General features: G+C 57.0%; 1 protein-coding gene across 8 annotated transcripts in view; it reads left to right on the top strand.

The window, feature by feature from the left end:
- The first annotated feature begins 794 nt into the window (after positions 1 to 794).
- Positions 795 to 12219, top strand: part of Myh14 (myosin heavy chain 14) — a 70974-nt gene continuing 59549 nt past the window's right edge. For 2 of the 8 annotated variants that reach the window (XM_078031568.1, XM_078031567.1), the window contains exons 1-5: positions 908 to 925; positions 1829 to 1920; positions 2066 to 2512; positions 6257 to 6664; positions 10617 to 10773. In XM_078031568.1, the coding sequence (XP_077887694.1) occupies positions 6260 to 6664; positions 10617 to 10773 (562 nt within the window). In that variant the 5' untranslated portion in view covers positions 908 to 925; positions 1829 to 1920; positions 2066 to 2512; positions 6257 to 6259. Of the gene's footprint in view, positions 926 to 1828; positions 1921 to 1945; positions 2513 to 6256; positions 6665 to 10616; positions 10774 to 12219 lie in introns of those variants that run through there. The other 6 variants (XM_078031570.1, XM_078031569.1, XM_078031563.1 and 3 more) reach the window with 5 other exon arrangements.

Raw genomic sequence — 12219 nt, 5'->3', positions numbered from 1 at the left:
CAGAACCCAGCTGCTGAGTTGCACTGAACCACCTGGGAGTTCCGTGGAGCCCTTGCTTTGTGACCTTGGGATGTCTCTGGCCTCTTCCGAGCCTCAGTTTTCCTGTCTGTGAATTAGGAATCATTTCCCCACGTTTGTGCAGAGCGTGGGGACTAAAAGCCCAAGCTCTAGAGTCAGACTCGGAGTTCTTTGTCCTGCCATTTGTCAGCTCCGACCTTCGGCAATTAACCCTCTTTCTCAGCTTGGAAGATGAAGCTCTTAATGGCACCAATTTCAAGGGGTTCGTTGTAAGGATTAAATGAAATCATGCAGCTAACGCGCTTTGCAGAGCTCCTGGCATACACCAGGCGCTCAATAAATGATGATTATTACTGCTGGTATCACCGCCCACACCTCCCCTGTGGGTGAGGGCCCGGGATCGTGCCGGATACGCGGTCGGCGGTCGACAAAAGCGAATTCTTTCTCCCGTCTCTCCTGCCCGCCGGCTCCCTGGGGACCCAGGCATTCCGGCCTCCAGCCGCACCCCCCACGCCGGCCCTCACAAAGGCCCCCATTCAAACGGTGCGCACAAAGCGGCCCATTCACTCGGTCCGCTGGGGCCTCCTGCCCCCGGCCGCCCCCCGCTCCTCTCCATTGGTCACGCCCGCTGCCCGTCAGGCCTCGGGTCCCACCCACGACCGCGCGGCCGGCCTCGGCTCTCGGGCCAAGATCTTTTCCCACGGCTGGCACCCTGCGGCAACTTGTGATTGGCCCTAGCCACCAGCCGCTCTTCTTGATTGGCGGTCGCTGGCCCCCATGGGCGGGGCCGTGGCTTGCCGCAGCAGGCGCGGATTGGTCCCCGCTGTGCTCGTGGGGGCGGGGCTGTCCTGGCAGACCCTCCTCTCTTTCTCCCCAGGCCGAAGCCTCTGGACGGCCCTGCAAGCCGGTGAGTGTCCTGGGCCAGCGACGCGCTGGGGGCCGCAGAGCGGGACTGGGCCCGGGGAGGCTGTAGGCTGGGGGCTGCGATCGGGCCCCGGAGGCCGGTGCGGGCAACCGGAGAGGGGCGGTGACGCGGACACTCACCTTGGGCGCGCAGGGGGACGGCGGCGGGGGAGGGGGACAGGAGAGCTGCTCTCCCCCAACCCGAGTTCCTACTGTGTTGGAGGTCGGGTCTGGGTCCTCGCTGGCGTCACTGGGCCTTTTCCACAAAAAGGGAAACTGTGGCTTTCTCTGGGACCGTGGACAGTTTAATACCTGAGTCATTGCCTTCAGTCCCCCGCCCCCAGGATGACAGTGTCTCTCTTTTCACGTGTAAAAACTGCGGGCCAGAGAGGGGTGGGGGAAGAACTTTTGAACACCTACGATGTCCTTGGCCGCTTTTATTTTTAAAACTAAAACTATTTCCTTTTATCATCAAATTAACTCGGAGTGATTATATTGTACCCATTTCACAGAAAAGAAAACTGATGGAGGCAGGGACTACAGAGAAACCAGGTGAAGAATACTTTGGCGACAAAGTGTGTGCTGAGGCTCTCAACCTCTTTTTTTTTAATTTTTTTTTTAGTTGTAGTTGGACACAATACCTTTATTTTATGTGGTGCTGGGGATCGAACCCAGGGTCTCGAACTTGCTAGGCGAGCGCTCTACCGCTGAGGCACATCCCCAGCCCCTCTCAACCTTTTTGATCCCATAGTAGCCCCCTAAGGATGGCGGTGGCCACTTTGAGGACCTACCACATATTTGCACCCCCCCCTTCTTTAGAATGGCAGCTGACAGTCTGGGCTTGAGTCCCCGATGTCCCTCTTAGTGTGTGACCTTGAGCACATTTCTTCATCTCTCCATGCCTCAGTTTCCCCGTCAGAGAAATGGAGATGCTACTTGTTCCTATCTCATTGGTGGTTAAGATCATTCTATGAATCAGAATTCCACGAGCTGTTCTAGGTGAGCAGAAAGACACCTGGCCCGTGGGGGACCTCTTACCGGCGTTTCATCCTCCGTTCACCGGTGAGGAGCGCGCGGCTCAGCCGGCCAGAACTGCCTTTGGTCCTTTCCGCCTCACTCTGTGCACTGTGTTCTCCACTTCCAGGGGTGGGGACCCTGAGGCTCAGAGGGAGTACATGGTGACACGCTGGCCTGGGCCTTTTCTCCACATCGCTTTATTAATTTCATGGACCCAATCCCCAGCCAGGGAGGCTGGGAGCGGGACTGAACACTGGGCGTCCTGAGCCCTCTGCGCCGCGGGCCTTGACCTTCGCCCGCCGAGGAGGAGGAGCCCCTGGCGCCGCCGCCCATCAGGCAATAGGATCCCTCTGCCCTCCGGCTTGTCCCCCTGTCAAAGGCCTGCAGCTCCAGGACCCGCCCCCTTCCCGGCCGGGCAGGTGCTGGGTGACATCAGACCCGGGCTCCCACCCCGTGACGCGACGTGGCCCCGCCCCGCGCTGGACCGCGGAGGTAGACGCACCTGAGTGCTTTGAAGAGGACCCGGGATTCCTGCGCCCCCTCCCCATCTTCCCGCTCCAGCTGGCGCCCCCAGGTAGTCCCGACGATCAGCGGAGGGGGAGGGGGCGACACAGGCGCTTGAGATGGGGCAGATGAGGTTTTTGGACTCCTGGGGGCCGGGTACCCCAGGTCTGAGCAAGGTCGGCAGCGCAGCAAGCGGGGATTCCTGGGCCTGGAGAGAGGGAAGGATTGGGGCCCTTCAGGGTCTGGAGGCCTGGATTCCTAGATCTGAGGAAGGAGGTTGGGGTCCCAACTCCTGGATGTGAGGAGGAGGGCTGGGGCCTGGACCCTGGGTCTGAGGGTTAAGGGCTGGGGTCTGGTTTTCTGGGTCTGAGGGAGGAGAGACTGGGTTCTGGACCCTGGGTCTGGAAGGAGGCTGGGGCTGGACCCCGGGTCTGAGGGAAGAGCCTGGGATCTGGACTCCTGGGTCTGAGGGAGGAGGCTGGGATCTGGACCCTGGGTCTGAGGGAGGAGGCTGGGCCTGGACCCTGGGTCTGAGGGAGGAGGCTGGGCCTGGACCCTGGGTCTGAGGGAGGAGGCTGGGCCTGGACCCGGGGTCTGAGGGAGGAGGCTGGGGCTGGACCCCGGGTCTGAGGGAGGAGGCTGGGATCTGGACCCTGGGTCTGAGGGAGGAGGCTGGGATCTGGACCCCGGGTCTGAGGGAGGAGGCTGGGGCTGGACCCCGGGTCTGAGGGAGGAGGCTGGGCCTGGACCCTGGGTCTGAGGGAAGAGCCTGGGATCTGGACCCTGGGTCTGAGGGAGGAGGCTGGGCCTGGACCCTGGGTCTGAGGGAGGAGGCTGGGATCTGGACTCCTGGGTCTGAGGGAGGAGGCTGGACTCCTGGGTGGTAGCCAGAAGCTCAGGTTGGAGGTGGATGCCAGCAGCCCCAACCCCTGCCCCAGGGCGGCTCCCTGGCTCCTTTTACTCCAGCCCAGCGATGTCTGCCCCTCCCAGGGCAGGTGCTCTCACCTGCCTAGGTGACACTAATGAGCCCTGGCAAAGGTTCCTGCTGGCTGAGGGAGGGCGGGGAGCTGGCGGGGCGCAGCTGTTTGGGCCAGGCCTGCTGGCTCACTCCCTTAGCCCCTGTCAGTCCTTAGAACCCAGCATCCTCCCCTCCAGGGGATTGAGGTGAGAGGGCCGAGGGTTCAGATTGCTGCATCCCGAGGGGTTTAGGGGGTTGGGGCCTGGATCCCTGACTCCAGGGAGGGAGGCCTAGGACGGAGCGATTGCAAAAACTCCCAAACCCTTCCTGGTCAAAGGCCACGGAGCTGGAGAGGAAGTGGGTGGAGTGGGGTGGAGTGGGGGGTAAAGTCCCAGGGATGGAGCTTCTCTGGGTGTATCAAGGCCACACAAGAGGCCTGGGGTGAGCCTTAGCTCTTGGGGGCTCCAGGGTGGAGAAATGCCTTTCGGTTTGGTTTTCGGCGGAGTGCAGGGTCCAGGGGTTGAAGCCCAGGAGTATCAGGGCCAGGAGAGGCTGGGAGCCAGGACTGCTGTGCTGGGAGGTGAGGACGGCAGGTACCTCTAGGCCTGGTGGCAGAGGTGGAAGCTCCGAGTGGGAGGCAGAAATGACCAGAAGTCCTGTGGCTGTGGGGATGCAGTGATGGGTGTGTCTGAGGCAGGGGACAGGCAGAGGCAGCCTTCTCCCGGAGGACACACTGCAGGTCACTTCCTGCCCATCTTGGACTGCCTGGGGATTGCTGTCTGCTCACTACTGTCCACAGCCTCACAGGGAGCGGGAGGGAGCCAGCACGCTCTGGTTTATGCAGTGCCCCGGGTGCTTGCAGAATCATTCCCAGACTCCTTGGATTGTCTGAGACCGGAGCTGGGCCCCTCTGCAGGAGCTCCAAGAGACAGGGCCCCTGATGCTTCCTTCCCTGTCTCTCCCCATGCCCAGACCCATCTGGGCACACCTGGTACTGGAAAGGCATCTGCAGAGTGAAAGCGAAAGAATGGGGCCAGTCTCTGCTCTACAGAGAAAGAAGGAGGTGTTAACCAAGGGGATGAGATGTTAGCAGGTGGGAAGACAGGTGTCAACACAGGTGTTCAGGGAACCAGATGACAAAAGTCAGATCAAGACCTTCCTGGGGCTCACATCTCAGAGTAAAAAGCCAGGTTGTGTCCTTTGTCCCCTCCCTTACCTCACCTTCTATCCTCTTTATTCCCATCTCCTGGCTCTAGTCACCCTGGTCACTTCACAGTAACAGAGACCTATGAGCATATTCCTGCCACAGGGCTTTTGCACTGGCTGTCTGGAAAGCTTTTTCTCCCAACATCCCTGTGACTTCCTTCTTTTAAATCACTCAGGTCTTTATTTAAAAGTGCCACATCAGAGAGGCCTTCCCCAGCCACCCCAATTAAAACTTCAGTACCTCCAATGATTTCTTTCATTGGCATTCATTTCCATTTAACATACTATATAATTTACTTATGTATCTTTTTATCGTCTCCTGGGATTAGAATAGCACTGCCAATATAAATACACTGCAAGTCCGATGTGTAATTTAAAATTTAAAAAATTTCTAGTAGCCACATTTTAAAAAAAGTAAAAAAGAACAGATGACATTAGTGAAATGTATTTTACCCAACCCAGGGCATCCAAAATAATACCATTTCAATATACTAAATGGCACCGAATAGTATCATTTCAACATGTCACCAAATTAAAAAAAAAAAATTCTGACGGGTTATCTTTCTGTCACACTGACTCTTTGAAGTGTAGGGTGTATCTTATACTCAGAGTCCCATTGGGTTTGGACTCCTTATTTCAAGTGCCTGATAGTTACAGGGTGCTATTTATATTTAAGTTTAATTAAAGTAGAAGAAGGGGGCTGGGGTTTTAGCTCAATGGTAGAGCACTTGCCTAGCATGTGTGAGGCACTAGGTTTGATTTTCAGCACCACATATAAATAAACTAATAAATAAAATAAAGGTCCTACTACGATTTTTAAAAAATTTTTAAAAATAATAAAATAGAAGAAAATAAATATTCCCATTCTTTGGTTCTACTTGTCACATCTCAAGTGTCCAGTAGCTCCAGATGGCAGAGGCTCCTGTGTCGGACAGCCTGGGACTAGAATGCACCTGCTTCTGAAGGCAGGAACCTCTGACCTTGACAGTTGCTACCTTGTGAATGCATAGAGCTGTGCCTGGTTCCCCAAGCCTGGCCAATTATGGAATTATTGGATGGATGGATGGATGGATGGATAGATGGATGGATGGATGGATTATTGAATGGATGGATGGATGGATTATTGGATGGATGGATTATTGGATGGATGGATGGATGAATTATTGAATGGATGGATGGATTATTGAATGGATGGATGGATGGATTATTGAATGGATGGATTATTGGATGGATGGATGGATGGATGGATTACTGGATGGATGGGTGGATGGATGGATTATTGAATGGATGGATGGATGGATTATTGAATGGATGGATTATTGAATGAATGGATGGATGGATTATTGGATGGATGGATGGATGGATTATTGGATGGATGGATGGATGGATTATTGAATGGATGGATGATGGATTACTGGATGGATGGGTGAATGGATGGATTATTGGATGGATGGATGGATGGATGGGTAAATGGATGAATAGAGGTGGAAAAATGGAAGCCAACTCTATTGACCTATTTTGCAGAAATGCAAAAGAGGTAAAAAGAGGTGAAGGAAGGTGAGGGTCCTGCCTGGGGGTTTGGAGTGGGGCTGGGGGCACCAAGGGTGGAGCCCCATTGATGGGATGTCACCCTCCTTCTCGCCCCTGCAGACTATGGCAGCCGTGACCCTGTCGGTGCCCGGACGCAAGGCGCCCCCCAGGCCGGGCCCTGTGCCCGAGGCGGCCCAGCCTTTCCTGTTCACGCCCCGAGGGCCGAGCGGGGGCAGCGGGCCTGGCGCGGGCAGCGCCCCGCAGGTGGAGTGGACGGCGCGGCGCCTGGTGTGGGTGCCCTCGGAGCTGCACGGGTTCGAGGCGGCCGCGCTGCGCAATGAGGGCGAGGAGGAGGCCGAGGTGGAGCTGGCCGAGAGCGGGCGGCGCCTGCGGCTGCCGCGGGACCAGATCCAGCGCATGAACCCGCCCAAGTTCAGCAAGGCCGAGGACATGGCCGAGCTGACCTGCCTCAACGAGGCGTCCGTCCTGCACAACCTCCGCGAGCGCTACTACTCGGGCCTCATCTACGTGAGTGGCCGCTCGAGGCCGTGTCCCGGGGAGGGGGCGCAGGGTGTCAGGGTCCCCACCTGCATTGACGTCTGTCCTCCAGGTCCTGCGACGGTGCCTTCCCCAGGCCAAACACTAGCAGGACAGCCCCTGGGGTGTCCAGATGGTAGACCCCACCACTGGGTTTAATGACAGGAACCCAAGAGTATAGAAAACCCCATGCTCCGGGTTAATCTCCCTCAGACAAAACCCAGCCTATTGTTACCCCATGTTATATAAGAGGCAACCCAGAGAGTTATAATATTGAAAACTAACCTCTATTGAGTATTTGATAAGCACGCTTCTAAGCTCTCTAAAGGACATTGTCTCAAAAAAATTTAACCATCATAAAGCATTTGGTCCCCATTTTACAGATAAAGAAACTGAGGCACAGAGAGGCCAAGTTCCTTGACCAAGGGCATCCAATTACTCCTGGAAGTCAGGAAGGGTCTGGGTCCAGGCTTGAGAGTGAGATGGGACTGACTCTAGTGAGGTTGACTGTGGCGTCTGTCCACCTCTGGGCTCATCCTTTAATGTCTGTCTCACTATTGAAACTTTACAGCAAACAGATGGTGGAGGGCGGCAGGCTTCGTCCTGCTTCATGTTGGAACCCTCTGGGGAGTTCTTAGAAAATACCCACATCCTACCTCAGACTATTTACATCTGGGTGTGTGACTTTTTTTTTTTTTAATAAGCTTCCAGGGAGGTTCTAGTGGGGTGATTAGTTCATTCATCATAGGGGCAAACAGGATCGGAGAGCGTGACAAGGAATGTCCACAATTATAACGAAAAACAAAAATAATGGCTGGCTAACAAATATTTAGCAAGCACTTATGCAGTGCCAAGCTCGGGTCTGAGCGCTGCGTGTGTTATCAGCTGCCCTCCAGGGCAGGGTCCGTGGACACCACCTGATGTTCAGGAATGTTAACTGCCCTGGGCCTGGGCCACAGGGCTGTGGAGGAAGCACTGCTGGATTCGAACCCAGAGCCACGCTCTGAACACCAGCCTGGAGTGCCAGGGAATCTCAGCCTGGCCCCTGCCCTTCCCTGTCCAGGGCCACTAGGCACAAGACGAGGGTGTTTTGAGGATGTTTGATTCCCGTTTGGAGACTGGGGCCCTGGGAGGAGCTGTAGCTGGCATGGGGGTGGCTGTGGGGCTTGGCTCAAGGGCTCTCTGGCCCCGGGGGAGCTGGCACCCTCTCCAGAGTCCTTGCCCCAGGGCACTGCTGAGGCCCCGGAGGTCAGAGTGGCACCCCAAACGTTTGGCCACTTTTTTCCTTTGAATGAACACTCTGAACCCTCACAGCCACCTCGTGGGGTCTTTGCTGTCATCTGTGTTCTTCAGATGAAGCCTGGGGGGGGCGGGGGGAGTCCCTGAACCAACCCCGCAGCTGGGAACTCTGCGGTTGGATCTGAACCCAGGTCAGGAACCCAGACCCCAGGTCCGAGCCGCTGCGCTGGGAAGGTTATCAGTGGGAAAACCGCAGGCTTGAGCAGGGGCCGTGCTAGAGAGCCAGAAACTTGGGTCTGGAAGGCGGTTCCAGAAGTCCAGCGGGAAGCGAGGGCCTAATCATGATCACTAGTGCTGACCGGCACCGCTTCCTGGGTCAGCGGGTCCCAACTTCTTTCCCATACAATCTCCTTGCCCCACCGCCATCTGCAGGAAGCCATGAGACTGGGATTGTCACCTCCTGTCTCCTCACAGCCTGGAGGGGGAGGCCATGGACCCGGGAGGGGCTGGTCACATGTGGAGCGGGCTGTGTTCCTGGGTCCACCTGGGTCCTGTGGTCCTGCTTGCACGTGGCTCGCCCTGTGTGGGAAGTGCTTTTCCTGTCCCCAGTAAATGAGGACAGGGACACCCACAAAGGCTGCTTGCTGGGCAGGGTCAGCTCCACCCTTCTTGTCTTAGGCCCGGGCTTAATACACAGCCGTGGTCCAGCTGGTGGAGGGGAGAGCGTGGCCCCGTGGAAGGTGGGTTCCCAGGGCTCCAGAAACCCAGGTTCCGTCCTGAGAACCTGTTGGCCTGGAGCTGCTGGGCCCTTGATGCAGGGGTGCGGGGGAGGCCTTTGAGGGAGCTCCCCGAGTCTCTGGAATACACCTCAGGCCATTTCGCCCTCAGAACCCTTTGAGGTGACAGGGGTTAAAACCCCATTTCCCAGGGCTGCAAACTGAGGCTTAAGGAAGGTGAATTTGGGCTGGGGGGGTGACTCAGGGGCAGAGCGCTTGCCGAGCACGCGGAAGGCTCTGGAATTAATCCCCAGCTCTGCAAAGCAACAGAAAAAGAAAAAAAGGCAAATCTGTCCTGCAAGGTCCCCCAGAGCTAGGAAACCCCTCCTCTGGTTTCCAGCGCAGGATGGAGTGGCTTCCAGGAGCCAGCCCTTGGTCCCCAGAGGGACAGGTAATGTGAGAGGCTCAGAGCCCATATTTGGAGTGTCGCGGGCCCTGCCTCCGCCTGGCTGGGTTTTATTCATTATCGCTAATCCCTCGGCCTTTGTAATGAGGCGGTTGTCTCCTTGGTTTCTCGGGAGGAAACTGAGACTGTGGGGAACGTTGCCGGCTGAGGAGGGGAGCAGGCTGCCTCCGGAGCCCAGGAGCTGGGTGGCCCTTCCAGACCCCTCCACTGGGCTCCCCCAGCTGTGCCCTGGCAATTCGGATGTCCCGACCCTCCCGAGGTGCAGCGGCCTCTACCCCATCCCCTGGCCTTGTTGGTCAACTCAGGTTTCCATCCTGGGTGTTGCCCTGGGAGCCAGGTGTGGCTAGGGGGCTGGCGCAGGGGTGGGTTCCCCAGCCAGCCAGGAGTGGGGGCCGGGCGCCGGCGGCCATGAGATACCACCCAGGGAATGCGGTCCGGCCACCCCACCCTGGAGAGCCAGCCGAGAGCTCCAGAGCCTTCCAGGCGCGGAGAGCAGACACCCAGCAAACCGGTTGTGCTGCTCCTGGCTGCCACCCCCCCCCTCCCTCCGTTAGAAGGTTGGCAGCCTGTGGGGGCCACACCCTACCTGCTTGAGAAGCCCCAGTTGTCTGGGAGTTCAAAGCAGCTCTGCTGCGAACCGGCTGAGTAACAGCCAGCCAGTTAACTAGCTAAGTGCATGACTAACTGGCTGAGCGGCTGACGGTTCAATGGTTAGTTAAGACGATAGGCAGCAGTTCTGCTTGATGATACCTGTTAGTTTCTTAGACTGGGACAAAGCCCCAAATCTGGGCCTAACAGTGCATAGATAGAGCTCAGGGTGCCCAACTCAGTTCAGGGGTACACACTTGTAATCCCAGAGACTTGGGAGGCTGAGGCAGGAGGATCATAAGTTGGAGCCAGCCTCAGCAACTTAGTGAGGCCCTAAGCAGCTTAGCACGACTGTTTGGCGGGGGACACAAACCTGCAGTTCCGCCAACAGTCACCTAAGCAGACAGGTCATCGCAGATGCGGTGGTGCTGAGGGGAACGTGTGAACCTGGCTCTCCAGCCCAGCGCAGGCGGCAGCTCCTCTCCCCAGCCCTCCGCCCCCGCTTCCCTCATACCACCTGGGAGATGGCCCCACATCTGTGCACCAAGAGCTGCGTGGGAATCCAGAGTTGAGCGTGCACTCAGGTCCCTTGTGGTCTTCTGCTGCTACAGATGTGCTTCAGGGGGACCCTGCACACGGTCCCTTCCTGCATGTCAGTTGAGGCAGTCTCAGGCTGTGACCCAAGTCTGACTGGCTGCAAAGCCCATTTCCTCTCCTGTGGGGACCCTTGATCTGCATAGCACCTTTATGTAATTTGGAAGCTTCTTTCATGTCATTAGCCTGAAGATGTTTATAACAGACATTCAGATCTACACTGTCTGGTATCGACAGGCCTGGTATAGACGTGCAGTGCACAACCTGCCCAGCTGTACCCAGTGGTTTTGTGCTGCCCTCGGCCTCTTGCTGAGGCCCTCTTCCTTCCTGCCTGCTGTAGACATACTCCGGCCTCTTCTGTGTGGTCATCAACCCATACAAGCAGCTTCCCATCTACACGGAGGCCATTGTGGAGATGTATCGGGGCAAGAAGCGCCATGAGGTGCCACCCCATGTGTATGCAGTGACAGAGGGGGCCTACCGAAGCATGCTCCAAGGTGAGTGTGGGCTGGGGCTTCAGGCCGGAGCGAGAGCTCGTCACTGGGTGCTCTCAGGAGCTGGGGTGAACCCCAGGCTGGGCATTTCCGACTCTTGGCGGGTTCTTGGGGAACTGGAGGGAACACGAATGGAGGCCTGGGCAGCCAGGCGCTGGGTCCTTCCACACAGCCCTGCTGTGTTCCCCTTCTTTCAGCCATGTTGTTTGGAAACCAATTGGCTTCTACAGGAATTTCCCTTGAGAGACGGTAACTCCTAGAGTGTCCATTCATTGGACATCGGGGGCTGAATTTCAGACCTGCTGTACCTTGTCATGGGGTGAAAAGCAACCTTTAGACAGATGACAGCACAGGCTGCTGCGTACAGCTGGTCAAGTTGTGCACTTCCAAGGGCATCCTAAGGATGGGTCCCCTGACAACATGGAGCAGTCGGGTCAAGTTACAGAATTAGTGTACCTGACGCACTCCTTATGTATCACCTATTTTAGTAAATATTTAGTACGTAGTAAGTATATATTAGACACATGACATTTTACCTCTAATTATATCCAATGACATGATAGCAAACAGCAGCATGTGTGGTGGACGTATTGTACTGGTCCGCTGCGTTTCTACTGTGTGTTCTAATAATACACGCACGCCGTCTAATGTGGTGGTCCCCATAGCGGGGACAGCATTGGCAGTCCCCCTCCCCCCACCTGCTGGGTCAGACGTTCTGGGGCTCTGGGGACACCCAGCAGGGGGCATGTGCTGCGGGGCCCGGTGGCTGCTTCATGCTGAGGGCTGGAGAGTCACGGGCGCAGGGTGCCTGGGAGGGGCCTCTGTGTGTGAGAGTGTCCTTCCAGGTGATGGGTTCAGGCTCACGTGACCCAGCTGTGCGAGGTGACAGCCAGCCGCGTCTGGCCATGTAACATAACTTTGTTCCTTATTTGCTTTCCTCATAATCCCGAGCTATTGTCACCTGCCAGCTATTGTGATATCTGAGGGATAAGCAGCCGAGTCCGGCGGCCCGCAGGCCCGCATCTCTCCCAGGCCTGCCTGGGCCCGCGTGTGGTCGCTCTGGGTGCGGGCTGCGGTTTCCAGTTCTTTCTGATTCCGTTTCTGTTCACCCCCGCTGTGGTCTGAGGGCAGCCGGGGCTGGCTCTGGACCCCCACCAGCCCGTGCAGCGTGCCGTGGTGCAGAGGCCCCGTTTGTCTTGAGATGGTCGCGGGCGGCATGTTCCGCTGTGGTGTGTGAGGCTGGTGGCCCACGGTGCCCGGCTGCTCCGCGGGGCCCTGGTTCAACTCTGACCTCCTGATCTTCGTCCTGCCCGTGTGTCTGTGTTTGTGCAAGGGATGTTGACGTCCCCAACTGGAATAGTGGCTTCCGCTGTTTCTCCTGGCGGTCCTCTGTTTGTATGTCGCTGGGTTACATCATCAGCCTCGCGGTGCCCGCTGTCTCTCATTTCT

The sequence above is a fragment of the Ictidomys tridecemlineatus genome, chromosome 15 (genome assembly GCF_052094955.1).
Source record: "Ictidomys tridecemlineatus isolate mIctTri1 chromosome 15, mIctTri1.hap1, whole genome shotgun sequence".
NCBI lineage: Eukaryota > Metazoa > Chordata > Mammalia > Rodentia > Sciuridae > Ictidomys > Ictidomys tridecemlineatus.
The sequence above is the reverse complement of the archived record's forward strand: the minus strand, read 5'-3'. Positions and strand labels throughout refer to the sequence as shown.